The 13,844-nt window shown below is 36.3% G+C and overlaps 1 protein-coding gene across 1 annotated transcript in view; it reads right to left on the reverse strand.

The window, feature by feature from the left end:
* Positions 1 to 9,987: 9,987 nt before the first annotated feature.
* The window catches only part of LOC117701816 (neprilysin), a 79,867-nt gene continuing 76,010 nt past the window's right edge, over positions 9,988 to 13,844 (reverse strand). Inside the window, exon 22 of the mRNA XM_034493240.2 lies at positions 9,988 to 13,768. Coding sequence (XP_034349131.1) covers positions 13,669 to 13,768 — 100 coding nt within the window. The 3' untranslated portion in view covers positions 9,988 to 13,668. The remainder of the gene's footprint in view (positions 13,769 to 13,844) is intronic.

Raw genomic sequence — 13,844 nt, forward strand, 5'->3', positions numbered from 1 at the left:
ACTTACACAAAACTTATATTCCAAATAAAACATGACTACCTCTCAATATATTTAATATGAAGCAGGGTAGGCCATCTAAATGTAAGAATAGATGAGCAATGAAAAGCTCTTTAGATGCCGTGATTTCTAGGACTATCAACGGCATTAATGAAATAAAATTTTAAATTAGACAGCCATTGAATATTAGAGATGGCAGATACTTGGAATGTATGTGTATGTGTGCATATATTACATATATATATATATATATATATATATATATATATATATATATATATATACAGTTTATTTCTTACTTAACAGCCTGGGCTGAGGTTAACCAGGGACCTAATTCTTTTTATGCTTTTGCTTTACCATTTCAGCTTGAAGCTTGCTCATGAGCACCTTATCTGGAAGTTCTGCTAATCTGCTCTTTGGAACAGAAACATTCTTTTTCTAAATGATGCAATACAGAGTTGTAGGTGTAAATGCTTTTCATATATGTTGGCTGCAATATAATTGCATGTTCACGAAGGAAAACTGTAGCCACTAATCAGGTGACTATGTGCTGAGACAAAACTTTGGAGTTCAGTAACAAAGGATGAGAAGAGTGAATAATAAGACAAGCTTAGCAGCTTCCAGATGAACCATGTTGTGTCCTCTATTAGGTAACTTCCCAAACGCTATAACAAATAATTGGCCAGAGTAACTTAAGGAAAGTTTGTCTACTCTTACCTTTCAAAGGTATGGTCCATCTTAGTGAGGAGGGCATGTTGGCAGGAACTCACAGCAGCTCTTACATCATGTCTACAGTCAGGTAGCAGAAAATGAGGAATGCTGATCCTCAGCTTTCTTTTTCTTTCTTCTTTTTTATTCAGTCTAAAACTCTATCCAGCCCTAGGAATGACATTACTCACATATAGGATATAGCTTCCCACTTCAATTCACCAAATCTAGCCTATTTCTCACACAGACATCTATGGAAGCATGTATCTTAGGTGACTCTAGACTGGTCAGGTTGATAGCTAATATTAACCATCACAGGACCTTTGGTCCATGTTTCAGTGACATAGAATGTCAGTTTTATCATATTATTTACAATAAACTTCAGTATTACCTGCAAATGAGAACCATTGAAATATCCTCAAATATCAGTAAACACCTTTTAAAATTTCAACTGTTTAGATTATTTCAATTGTTTAGATTATGAACTATGATTACACTCAGACCCATATAACCTCTTCAATGTCTCCTACCGCTCCCCACCCAAATGCCCACCTTCTACATTTATGCCTCATTTTTAAAACTATTATATTCTAGGTCCATTTATTGCTGCCCATATGTGCATAGGTACGAGGGCATCCAGCAGAGCATGAGAATTCTGCAGCGTCCACGGCACCAAAGCATATGACAGATAAGGATTGTCATGATTTTATCATCATTAAAAACTAAGGCATGAAAATATTTTTGCTGTGTTATCTTTATTTAATTTGTTTATGTATGTGAGACTATAGGACATATATATATACAATGCATATTGCGTTTAGAAGATGAACTATTAGGGGTTGGTTCTTGTCATTAGTTTTTTTAAAGTGAAATTATTTTCATAAAATGTCTTTTGATCATAGTTCTTTTTCTGTCATCCTCTCTCAGATCTTACTCATCTCTTCATCGATCCAACTCATATATCCTTTCTCTTCCTCACTGTCTTCATAATTTACACAGAAAAAAACCAGAATAAAAATGAAGAAAAAAAAAGGAAACACATACATATACAAGGACCCCATAAAAACACAAATTAAAAAAAAAAACATAGTATATAAGCAAAACAGCAGTAAGACAAAAACTTGTCTTAACAAAGGAATAGGAAACAAAAAGCTTACAAAACACGCTTGAGTTAATTTCATGTTAGCATCTGCTGCTCAGCATGGGGCCTGCCTTGAAATATACCTAGTGACTCTCCATTGGAGACAATTAAATTTTCCTTTGCAATTGGATGTCAATTGCAGATAGCTTCTTAGTTAGGAATGGGAACCCAGGTCTACTTCCTCCCTCAGAACTGTGACCCAGTCTAGTTTATTCAGGCTCTTTTGTTTGGCGCCATAGTCTCTGTGAGTTCATATGTGGGTTGATCTGTTTTTTCTTGAAGGTACTGTTTTCTTGGAGTCATATATCTACCCCACCCCCAAGCTCTTACGGTTTCTCTGCCTCCTCTGCCACTTAACTTCCTGGGGCATGAGGGGAGAGGCTGTATGAAGGCATCCCATTTAGGACTGAGCGTTCCAAAGTCTCTCAGTCTCTGTACATTGTTCATTTGTGGGTCTCTGTGTTAGTTTTCACCTAGGAAAAGAGGAAGCTTCTCTGATAATGACTGAGTGGTTGCCATTCACTTTGTTGAAACAGGGTCTCTCTTGTTTCTTCTTCTGTGTTTCTACTTCTCATGCTATGTTTGTCCTATGAACAAGATGGACTGGAGACAGGAAGATAGCTGAAATCAGTCTCTCAGATAACAGTTGGAAACACACAACACATGCATATAGGTACCTTCTGGTTATGTTTCATAACTATTTAAAATACAAGGCATACCCAATAGAAGTTTAGTGTGAAGTGAGGTGCATCATGGGATTCAAAAGTCTGGATTGGGAGAAGGGAGATTCTGAGCTCAGTTCATTCCTATCACTCAGAATAGTGCCACAAGACAAAAGCAAACTCAAAATAGAAAGGGATCTCCAGAGAGAAAACAAACATAATGTACATTATTAGGTTAATAGGGATATAATTATTACCCTTAGAGAAATTTCTATGGAATGTGGAAACACAGTATTTCAACATTATCACAGTCCATATAATAGCATCTATGTTGAAATCTTTGGCAGTAATAAGATATCACACCCGTGGGTCAGACGACAGTGACCTCAATTTCTCTCAGCAACAGCACTTAGAACTGAGTCACTAAGGATGGCGACTAGTGGCTGTCATTGGCAAGGACAGCAGGAGCACCTTTGTGGGCAGTGGAATATCATCACCACTACACCAGAAATGGGCATTAATCGGAAAAATGTGCAGAAAACAAGGCACAGAGGAGGGATGCTTCAGCGGCCAAGCATCCCATATTTGTTTTGATATAGACTGCGTGTGTGGTCCCTAGGACTCAGCCATAGCTGGAGGAAGTTGAGAGGCCCTGGAACTAGTTTCTATGGAAGTCTTGTTAAGATAGTAACTGTTTGATACTATTTACTGCAATACTTTATTTACTATTACCTCTGCCTCTCCTATCTAATGTTTAAAACCTATTCTGTTGAACTCACTTGGCCTTATTTGATAGGGCTCCAAGCCCGTCACCCTTCATGTGGCACCATCATTACACTGTCACTGATTTGCTGTGACCCCCAGAAGAAAGGGCTCCAGTGTAGCACCTATTCTTCTCATTGTAGATTATCTTCTTTCATTCGTTCAGGCCCATATCTTTTTTTTTTTTTTGCACAGCCTTGGGCTTTCTATGCATACCACCTGCTGCTTTGGACTCAAGACTCTAGGACAGAATAAAAATCACATTTCTTGTCAATGTTCCCTTCTTCTTTCCTTTTGTTAAGATAAAAAATGAATTTTATTTTAAATTATTTTCTGCTTATCATTAGTTTTTCTTTTAACATTTTAACCTGACAAGATACCATATGAAAGAATGTAAAATAATTTCGTACAATGATCAAGAAATGGTTTAGAGTAGGCTTAGTTGGCATGTAATGGTATATTTTAACATGTGTGTTTTCTGATAAGAAGATTAAAGACAATGACATAAATTTAGCTACTAATTTCAAAGAGAAAAAATGTTACAATACTCTAGGTGCTGTAACAAGTTGGGAAGGCACAATGATGCCGATAACACTACACATTCTGCTTCCTGGCTGTTTACTGGGTCTCCAAGTTCATGCTTCCATCTTCTGATTTGGGCAAAACAACTATGCTTTAAAATTTCAAATGAGTTTCCAAAATGACAGCTTTAGTTTGGAATTTCCAGCCCCTACTTTTGGTTTCTAACATCCTTGAGAAGTGATTTTCCTTCAGGTTAATTTGACATAAAACCATTGGGTCTTTGAAAAATGGTTCTGGCTAACAATGTTGTCTCATGGTGTGCTCTTTCTTGGGAATCCCATCCTACATTTTCAATGGAGCATCTTCCTAAGCCTTTGTGAACGTGCACCAGTAAAGATAATTTCTTCCTTATTGAACTCTACTTCCTTTGTTGTTGCTAAATAGAATGTCTGATTCTAGTTATTTTGACTGTATATTAGTAGAGGCTGCTACTCCTGTCATCTGAATTGTTGGATATCAACAACAGGGTTTTCTCATTCTAGAGAGCCCCAAGTGGCAAGACCAGCAGGTTCCAGGCCTTGCAAGATTCTATCACCTGTTTAAAAGTTGTCTACTTTCTCACTAGAAGGTTCCTTCTGGGTGTCTATAATAAGGGCACTGCCCAATGATGAAGTCTTTGTACCTGGGACCTAATTCCTAAAGGTTTCACTTCTATTCATATCTAGCCTCATGGTGCCAATGGAAGAAGGGACACAAACGTTTGATCTCTAGCTCTAGTTCTTACTAAAGTTTATGTCTTCAAGTTCATTAATCAGCATGCTGTGTTGTGTGAAGCAACAAAACATACAATTTTACTTTTATCTTTTGGAACATTGTTAGATTGATTCTGGTAGTTGAGGAAAATTTTAGCTATCACTATTAAAAGCTACAAAAATAAAAGTCTTGTCTTCCAGACTGTGTGTGACTTAAATGACATTAGTTTCTTTCTTTGCTGTTGGACTGACCAAATACTGAGAGGAAGAAACAAGATTAGCCTGTAAAGATAATGACCCTGGTTTCAAGTTTTGGGCTATAAGTGGCCTTTGGTCACGGTCAGTGTAGACTAGCAAACGCTGAATGGCTGATTGTCTGAGAAAAGCAAACTAGTTAAACCTGACTTGTATTGTTGGCAGATTTCAAGCTGCCAGCATACTAAGAAAAAAAAATGGAAAAATTTAATGTCTGTTCTAATGAGCTGTTGAGGGCTGGCTCCAGCTTGTCATGGTCCAAGCTTTATTTATTTTTCTATCTACAGAGCTCAGTAAGTGTTGAAGGAGCTATGAGCAATGTATAGTTTATACAGGTTACATAATAAAAAAAATCAACTTTCTTTATGTGGCTGCCAAAGACAGCACCCATTTCCTAGTGTGGTGGTTTCTTCTGTGTTTTTAATTTTTAAATATTTGGGCAATGTATCTTTTTAAATGACGTCTTTCTTAAAACAGAGATGCAGATATTTCTGGGAATGTAGACGTTCATTATAAGCTGGCCTATAATAAAAATAATAACTATTAATAACTTTTAAGGAAAATGCAATGTGACAAGTGTAACGAACAAGTAAACAAGCAAATAAACAAACCAGGAAACGCTAGAGCCTGTCACATGATTAGAGTTTCCATGGTCCTCAGTTTCTATTTTCTTGAAGAACTGACTAACAATTTATATTTTAGCTACTTTAGTGGATGATGCCTTAAATACTTTCCTAACACACTAATGCTTTTACAAGGAAAGTTCTCTGAGTAACTCGTTTGCATGCTGTGGAGAAAAGCTGTGTGCTAGACAGTCCATTCATTGCCTAATATCTGACCTCTGTATGATGAAATATGTTCATTTTATAAAGGCCAATAGTCTTACTCTTTGCATTAGTGGATCACTTATTTCTATTTATTCTACTTTAGAATAGTACAAGCTCCTATTTGTTGTCTGAAGTTTATATAGTTATTTATTTAATAATTGATAAATAGAAAATAGTAATAATCCCATATATAATGATCACAATAATAATGATCACCTTTTATAGTTTCATATGTTTCATCATTCGAAGGTAATATCTGAATTTAGTATAATTTTGAAAATGTTTAAATAGTTCTGAATTTTATGTACTGACTATATGCTTACATATTGTCTACAGTCCTGTAGAAAATTTCATACACTTAGTAGTAGAAATAATATAAACTTATCTTGCTCTTTAGGTCAGAAATCTTGTGCAATAGGTGTCACTGTTTAGGACTGTGTTACTTTTAGGGGATCTAGAAGGTGAATTTCATTTATTTATTTATGCCTTTTCTGTATTGCTTCTTACGGCTAAACAGAAAAAAAAGTATGGTACTTTTCTCCCACTTTCAAAGTCCTTTGTATCATTGTGACTTTCTTTTCTGCCCCTCATCTAGTTTTAAAGACTCTTGTGATTAGGCCTGCCTGGGCAACCCAGTATCATCTGCTTTCATAAAGTCTGCTGCTGAGTCAATCGCGTCCCATCTCTAGCCTTTAACTGCCCTTTGCCATATGATCTTCATATGCATTGATTTGGGGAGTTACCCCATGGACATTGCTGGGTGATGGGAGCAAGCTGTGCTGTTCTCTACACCACATATCTAATGGGCAAAAATGGTTTTGCATTGTAAAAGTTTACTTCTAAGGACACTAAGCTTCAGGGCATTAAACAATTTTCCCAGGGTCTTAGTGCCAAATGGTATTTTCTCCACAAAGCGAAATAGATACTAGTAAAACCATCTATAAGCCGTGTCTCCCAAATTTCATCTTGCTCTAAGCTTCAATTTTGTTTTGAGTGTGTTCTTGGTTTTGCTCCTTTTCCTTTTGAAGAAGTCCCTTGTTAAAGATCTGAACTTCTTGTCTTTTCTGTTTCAAAAGTATCTAGTGAGAAAAATGATTCAAAGCAATCAATTACGCAACTCATCTCAGCAACGTGAAAGATAGTATAGTGAACAATAATCTTTTAGACAAAACCCTGATATTTCTCAAGATTCACAGAATGTAATTAGTGCCTGTGAAATACTAGAGGTAATGGTTAGGGCATTAAGCTTCAGTACCAGTGAAAATAGTTTCTTAGCAACTGGATGGAGTCCTTCCCAGATCGGTGTTTGGGATAGTGGCCACTCACAGGGAAGAAATGGATGCTGAGAGGAGCTGGTGCTCACTGGGTAGCCTTTGCCTGGTCTTTGTTTCAACCTTACATGTACCTGAGTCAATTTGTCTTTCTCCAGGCTGAGACTCTTCTACAACTCCCTGTTCTAGTACTCCACTCTAAAAAGTTGGCTTTGTGTACCATCTGCCTGCCTTCTGGTTCCCAGAAAGCTTTCATCCTGATTTGCTTTCTGAGACAATAGCAATGCAGATAAATTAGTTATCTGTTCAGTGCGGTAAGTTAGCAACAGGATCTAAAATGGAACAGACTTCTAAATTTCTAAAACTATGGCAGAATTTGATCTTTATCATGCAACTTCTAATAAATACAGTGATTGCACAGGGTGGTCTTTCAAAGTAAAAAGAAAATACATTAAGTTCAGCAGTAGTAAAAGACTATCAGTAGATGAGGAAGACTTTGGTTGGTATAATATATATAAAAAATCCAACCATGAATAGTGAGTAACTGGGTAAATAGTGTACACTCCCTCTCCTCTATTCCTCTCCAGTAAATTCCAATATTATGTTTAGAAACTTTTTAGTTATTGTGTGCTCAATTTTGTGAATAAAATAACAATAAATGGGAACATTTCCTATCTACTTCATAATGATTCCATTCATAATACCAAATATAAAGTATAAGTTTCTCTAAAATATTTTCCACATGCTAGAAAGAAAATTCCCAAGTTTAGTGTTGTCTACATGTCTTTATAAGTCTGAGTATGTAAATGAACAGGTCAGCTGTTTTCACTTAGGTTTATGGACCTAAGAAAACACATTATAGATTTGTAGCTACTTCAGTGCCTAATGTTTGATCAATAAATAAGTAAAGCTAATGTTGGGCAAGTACGGTGTTAGTAAAATATTTTACTTTTTCTTTCCATGATTTATATTTTTGAAAATATGAGATAGTTGAACAGCTTCTTGATTAATGTACAAATAACATAGGGTTATATAAGGTAATAAATTTTTAAAGTATATTGTTTTCCATTAACATTTCTTAAAAGATTTATGTTTTTAGCATTGCCATTTATGAACGTCTATTTTGAGTGACTCAGTTTCATAGCAGGAGAAAGAATTTTGATGGTAGGTTTATGTGGTTTCTAGGCTTCAGAGTAACTTGGTCATATCAGTAACCAGTAACAGTGATTTTGGCAAACCAGCTCATTTCTATTTAAGTATACTATTTGTAAAATGAGGCTAAAAATATTATTTTACAATTTAATATATTAAACTGAAACTGGATGCCTAGATCACAATAAATATTGTTCTGAGTGCCTATTATTCTTTACTAATGATAACATTTTTTAAATGTCCAGTTTTCAAGGCAAAATACACTCATTTTGCTAAGACAAATTAGGATGGCATTTATTTGAAGCTTATTTTAAGTTGTTGAAGATTTCATGCATGGTATAATTTAGACGGATGTTTGAGAAGCATTGGAGCACTTATTTCATATTATCAGTGTAATGGTCATCTGTTTTCCTCTCTTCCTAGACAGGTATTTGGGACATTGCTCCTGACGAGACTGAACGTCCTAATTTCTGTAAGGCATTATAGATCTAAGATCACAGTTTCTATAATCCCTCTTCCCACCTTCTCATGCCCTTTGATAACAGAGGTGTGTTCTAGAGCAGGACAGTTGGGTTTTTTAAAGGTGTGTTGGTTGTGTGGTACAGGTAGAAATCTGTTCTTCTCCTGACTTGCAGGATGCTCATGGTTATCCCAGCTTTATTTTGATGCCTTAAAAAAGGCTACCTGCCACACATAGGGTGACACAGACCAACAAACTCTCCAACTTTAGTTAAAGTAGCATGAGTTCGATTTTCACAATTGCAATCAAAGTCTTACAATCATAAATACATAAGGCAGTTAGTCAGCTTGGTTAGCTTTGTCCTGTTGTCTCTTCTTTTCCCATCCTCTAACTTTTAGCCTAAGCTTGGGGTTAATACCATATCTACCAGGCAAAGGCTTTGGATCTGGACAATGAAGAGTTTAGGGCTCTATGTTGAACTATGTCTTGAGCCTTTGTATGGGTTTGGCAGGTGCTAAGGTCTGACGGGTGAAATGCCAAGGAGGATGTGTGCAAACTATTCAACTCTGTGGTGTTTTCTTGGGGAAACCCTTGTGCATCACATGCTTCTTTCTTTTAAAGACATTGGGAACAGTGAAGAGGAAGATCAAATTCCTCTTCTCTGTACTAAACAGCAACTTAAGAAAATAAGACTGTCTGTCCCAAGATAAGAGATTCTTGACCAAAACCTTAATCTGCCCGAAACACCAAGCTTAAGGATTGGTTTCATACTTCGATCTATTACAGGGGATTATATTCAGTTTGTAACCATTTTCCCCCATTGCCTGCCATCTACATTCCTTTTTATATCCCAAGTAATTACTACATTTTTTTTTGTTTGTTTTGTTGTTATTGAGGCCGTATCTCATTGTAGAACTTAGGCTGGCCTAAAACACGACGTGTTCCAAGTTGGTCTTAAACTTTCAGTAATCCTATTACCTCTGCCTTCTGAGTCCTGGAATTTCAATTATGAATCACCACATTTCTTTACAAATAACACTTTTAAATTACCTTGTAAATGACAATAATTTCTCATTCCAGGAAGATATTAAATTCAGAAGCCTAAATATATAAAAAATGGATCTGATATACTACTACTATCAGGGTTAGTACTAATTAACTTTAGGTATACATTTTGATGTTTGTTTTATACAATAATACTTTAACATCAAAGTTGAAATGATAATGAATATTCTACTTGATGTTCCCGCATTTTCACTGAACAAATTTAAACATTTTCCCTTCAGATTTTTTTTGTATGTCTCTCTGGTACCATACCACTCCATGAACATTGCAGCATTACATCCCCAATGCTATGTTTTTGGAGATCCACAACAATCTTAATATGTGATGGTTTTTCACTAAGGCAAATCATAAGCCAGATCTTGGATGAATTTGTCTTCCCAGATAAGGAGAAACAATCTTAAATTGTAACAGACTAGAGATATTGTCAAGTGTATTTATGAAAGTGCAACAGAATGTTAACATGCAGATACCTGTAAAGTTTGATCATTTCTTGGGAGAAAGAAAACCCTGGAGCATAAACATCAAGCATGAATACCAGCCTTTCCAGACCGTTTGATTCTCTAAGTTGAGAGCCCATGATTATTGCTTGCAAGAACCAATACTTATTTTTCTATCAAACTTCTGCACAAGCAAGATTCTCCTTTAAAAACAAAATTAAAGCACATTTTGTCTATGATGTTGAACATGGCAGAGATATTTTTCATTGTTTTAGAGAAAATGCAAAGCACAAAGAAGTTGACACTAAGAAAATATAATTAGAGAAAAAATTAGGATGCAATAGACATGCCATTTTGACAACAGTCGCCTGTGACTTCTCTGTTCACTAAGTCACCTGAGTGGTCCAGCTCATTACATTTGCACATTTGGCTTCAGCGTAATCCAATTATAATTGTGCCTCCTGATAATATTTGAGACACCTAATCAGAAAACTGGTTATCTTTAAAATAAAATGTTGGTAAAATAGTTTATATTATTTGTTTAAAAAGATTTAGTTTGAAACTATGAAGGAAGTAAAAGACTGCATATAAAACAAAGTCCTATTTTATCTTAATATTTTTCAAGGCATAAATGGTGTGTGTAGGTTTACATGCATATTGGTGAGATTGGAACAGTCAATTAGGCATAGAAACAGCATTATTAAAATGTTTGTTGTTATTTTCTATTCTAGAGAATAGGATCTATTTTAAAAAATTCTAATTATACTTCTTTTGACATAATATTCTTTCTAAAATGACAGATGCCACATTCTACTCTAAGAACTCAATGTACTGCTATAGGAATTATGAACCCTTTAAGGAAGTTTGCAAGTGTTTGTCCTATCATCATGCCTAATAGTAACAGCACACTTCCCCAAGCTTGTTAGAATTTTGGTCCTTGTTTCCTGGGTAACAGGTTAAAGGGAAGGCAGCATTGGTATGAACTGCTGGAATCTTAGTGTCTTCTTTTTTTGGGTAAAAGAGGCAAAAGCCCCAAGGGATAGACATGTGCCCAAGGTCACTTTGGCAGTAGTGGCAGAATAGGACTAGCACAAGCCCTCAGCTTCCTGGGGAGCATACCTTTGCCTTGCACACAGACACTGTAGTATGGAAGCAGACTCCTTGTCAACACACATTGCCAGGAGCGTCATCTTCCCTGCTGGGCTACAGGAGCTCTCAAGCCCTGTTTATAAACTCACCCCAATCAGAGCTTAAACATGGTGGAAAAGAATTTATGTACAAGATTATATGTAAGTCTTAAGTAATGTGACAAATGGCTGGTAGGAATTAAGAGAGAATATAGGGTTCTAAGTACCAGCTACAACTACTGATATCTGGATGTCTGGGGAATAGGGAAAAATTGTCATTTTAACTTTTATGTGTCCCTTAGTCCAAAGAATATGTTGTATACTGTATGTCTAGCAGGGATCTAGGCACCAGAGTTGCTGTTACATAGAATTGGAAGCTTGATGCTTTAATGGAGGTGCCAGTGGCCATTTACAGTTTGTACCAGTTACTCTTCACTTCTGTCTCTTTGGTTGCTATGACAGGACATGGATAAAAATAACCTAGAGATAGCAGTTTAACTAAAATCTTCTACTAACCACTATTAATAGTACTCAAGAGTATTTAAGTTGATTTCAAAGAAATAGTGACTTCAGCATTATCCATGACAATAGTGTTTGTTTTAAAAGGGCAAAAGGTAAGGATATTTGTGGTTAGTCTGAAACTATGTATTCAATATTTATGATAGTTTTAGATAGGTTTGGGAAAGTCATTCCACTGATATTTCAAGTAAAGATGAATATGTAAGCACAGTTCATAATGCATAGTTGTATCATTTATAACAATCTAAACCAGAATAGACAGGAGTTCATAGACCCCTTAAGAGTTCATCAACAATAAGGTGGAATATTTGTAGTGTAGTCACACAACAGAACCTTATTTGACAATGACACATTCATGTACAAACCAACCATACAGTTAAATCTTACAAATGTAAGGCAGAGAGACATAAGATAAGAAAGAATGCATGATTGAGAGACAAAATGGGGTAGTGCCAGTGTATGATGCTGGAGAACTGGATAATGTATGCCCAGAACTTATGATGATGGCAGGAAGCTACAGTGTTCCATTTCTTACAGGTTTTAGCTGAAGTGCTGCGCTCAGAGAATGCCAGTTCACTGACTTGTAGTTTTTGTTCTTTGCAGTTTTACATATTATATTGTAACACTTTTACAAGCAAGTGGGCTTTTTTTTTACAAGAGGCATGAAAACTAGTAGTTTGGATAAAAATGTTTTCATTTTCACCTTTTGATAAAAACAAGGATTGTAGAAAAGAATCTTTTGTAAAATTTATACTGAATAGTGAAAATCACTAAAGTAAGCAGAGGGACAAGAGAGGCATATGAGTGCCTCAGGAAATCCAATTAGAATCCATGAGCCATAGAATTCAAGGAGCAGGCCCAGTAGAGGCCTCCCATCTCGGTTCAGACATGGGCTTTCTAGAGCTTGATGGTAGTAAGGGGCTCACAACTTCATTTTATTATCAAAATATTTCCACCAGATGACAAACGTGAAGGACAAGGACTCATGGAGCAACACAGACACAGCTAGGCCCTTTCTTAGCCACTGGGGACAGACTTAATTTGAAAATGCTGTTTGTAAACCACAACTACTATGTATCCCAAGACAGCTATTCAATAGTAATGCTCACCCCCAGAGTTTGTACTTAAAGCTTTTCATCAATATGATTTACAGGTTTAAAAAGTCTCAAATTTTCATCTGCACATCATGTTACAGATCTTTGTAACTATCCATCTTGGCTATGTAACTTCAATGGTCAATGATTACCTACAGCAATGGTTTATTCAGTCAGTCATAAATGTAGTTAATAATTAAATATAGAATTATTCTTTATACATTACTATGAATCCTTTAAAAGACTAAGTCTGAGGGGAAGCGAGAGCAAGAAATTGCTCAAAAACTCTGCAGGGGGCTCAAGAATCTCAATATCACTAAAGTGGGTAAAATGGGTGAACTGTTTCAGACACTCTAGTTTAAGCTCTAAGAGTACTCAAACGAAAATGACGAGGGATGAATGAATAATTTATGTATGGCAAAACGAGTTCAAAACTCCATGAGGCTGAAGGCCACAGTATGCATGGGAGTTCTTTGGGAGAGTTTTGAAGGAGCATGAATGTTGCAAACAAAAGTGAGTGCTGAGAGGCAAATCTGTGCTTTGGTGCCCAGCTGTACTCAGCGTCTTCCTCCTTCTGATCAGAAGTCATAGTCTGCTTTAAGTGTTAACAGTGTTCTCTACAGACAGCATGAAATTTGCAGTCTGTGTGAGAAACAGAAGTGAACGGCAATACTACCATTAGAAAGTAATCATTATTTACACAGTGAAGTGATTGATTTGCTAGATCATAGGCTCCCTCCTCTTTCATTCACAGTGGATTTAATAACCTAATTTCATTTATGTTAGCTCCTGCTCATCTCTGTGAATTGCCTCCAAGAAGCTGAAGAAACTTCCGGGGCCCACTTTCTCTGAGGGAAGAGTTCCTGTTTCTGTGGCTTTGGCCAGTCTTGCCATGGATGCTCCACTTCTTGTGAAAATCACCAAACCCGACATTTCCTTTCTGGATTCATGTATGAATTCTTGCGGCAATGAAAGGCATCTGCAAACTCAGCAGAGTTCTGCAAAGTTCCAATGATCCTTTGAAACAAATAAAAAGAGTTACTGTCAGCACTAGACACTCAGTGTCCATATCACACTGGAAACCATAGAAGTC

Source organism: Arvicanthis niloticus, unplaced genomic scaffold (assembly GCF_011762505.2).
Source record: "Arvicanthis niloticus isolate mArvNil1 unplaced genomic scaffold, mArvNil1.pat.X pat_scaffold_255_arrow_ctg1, whole genome shotgun sequence".
In the NCBI taxonomy this organism is placed as follows: Eukaryota; Metazoa; Chordata; class Mammalia; order Rodentia; family Muridae; genus Arvicanthis; species Arvicanthis niloticus.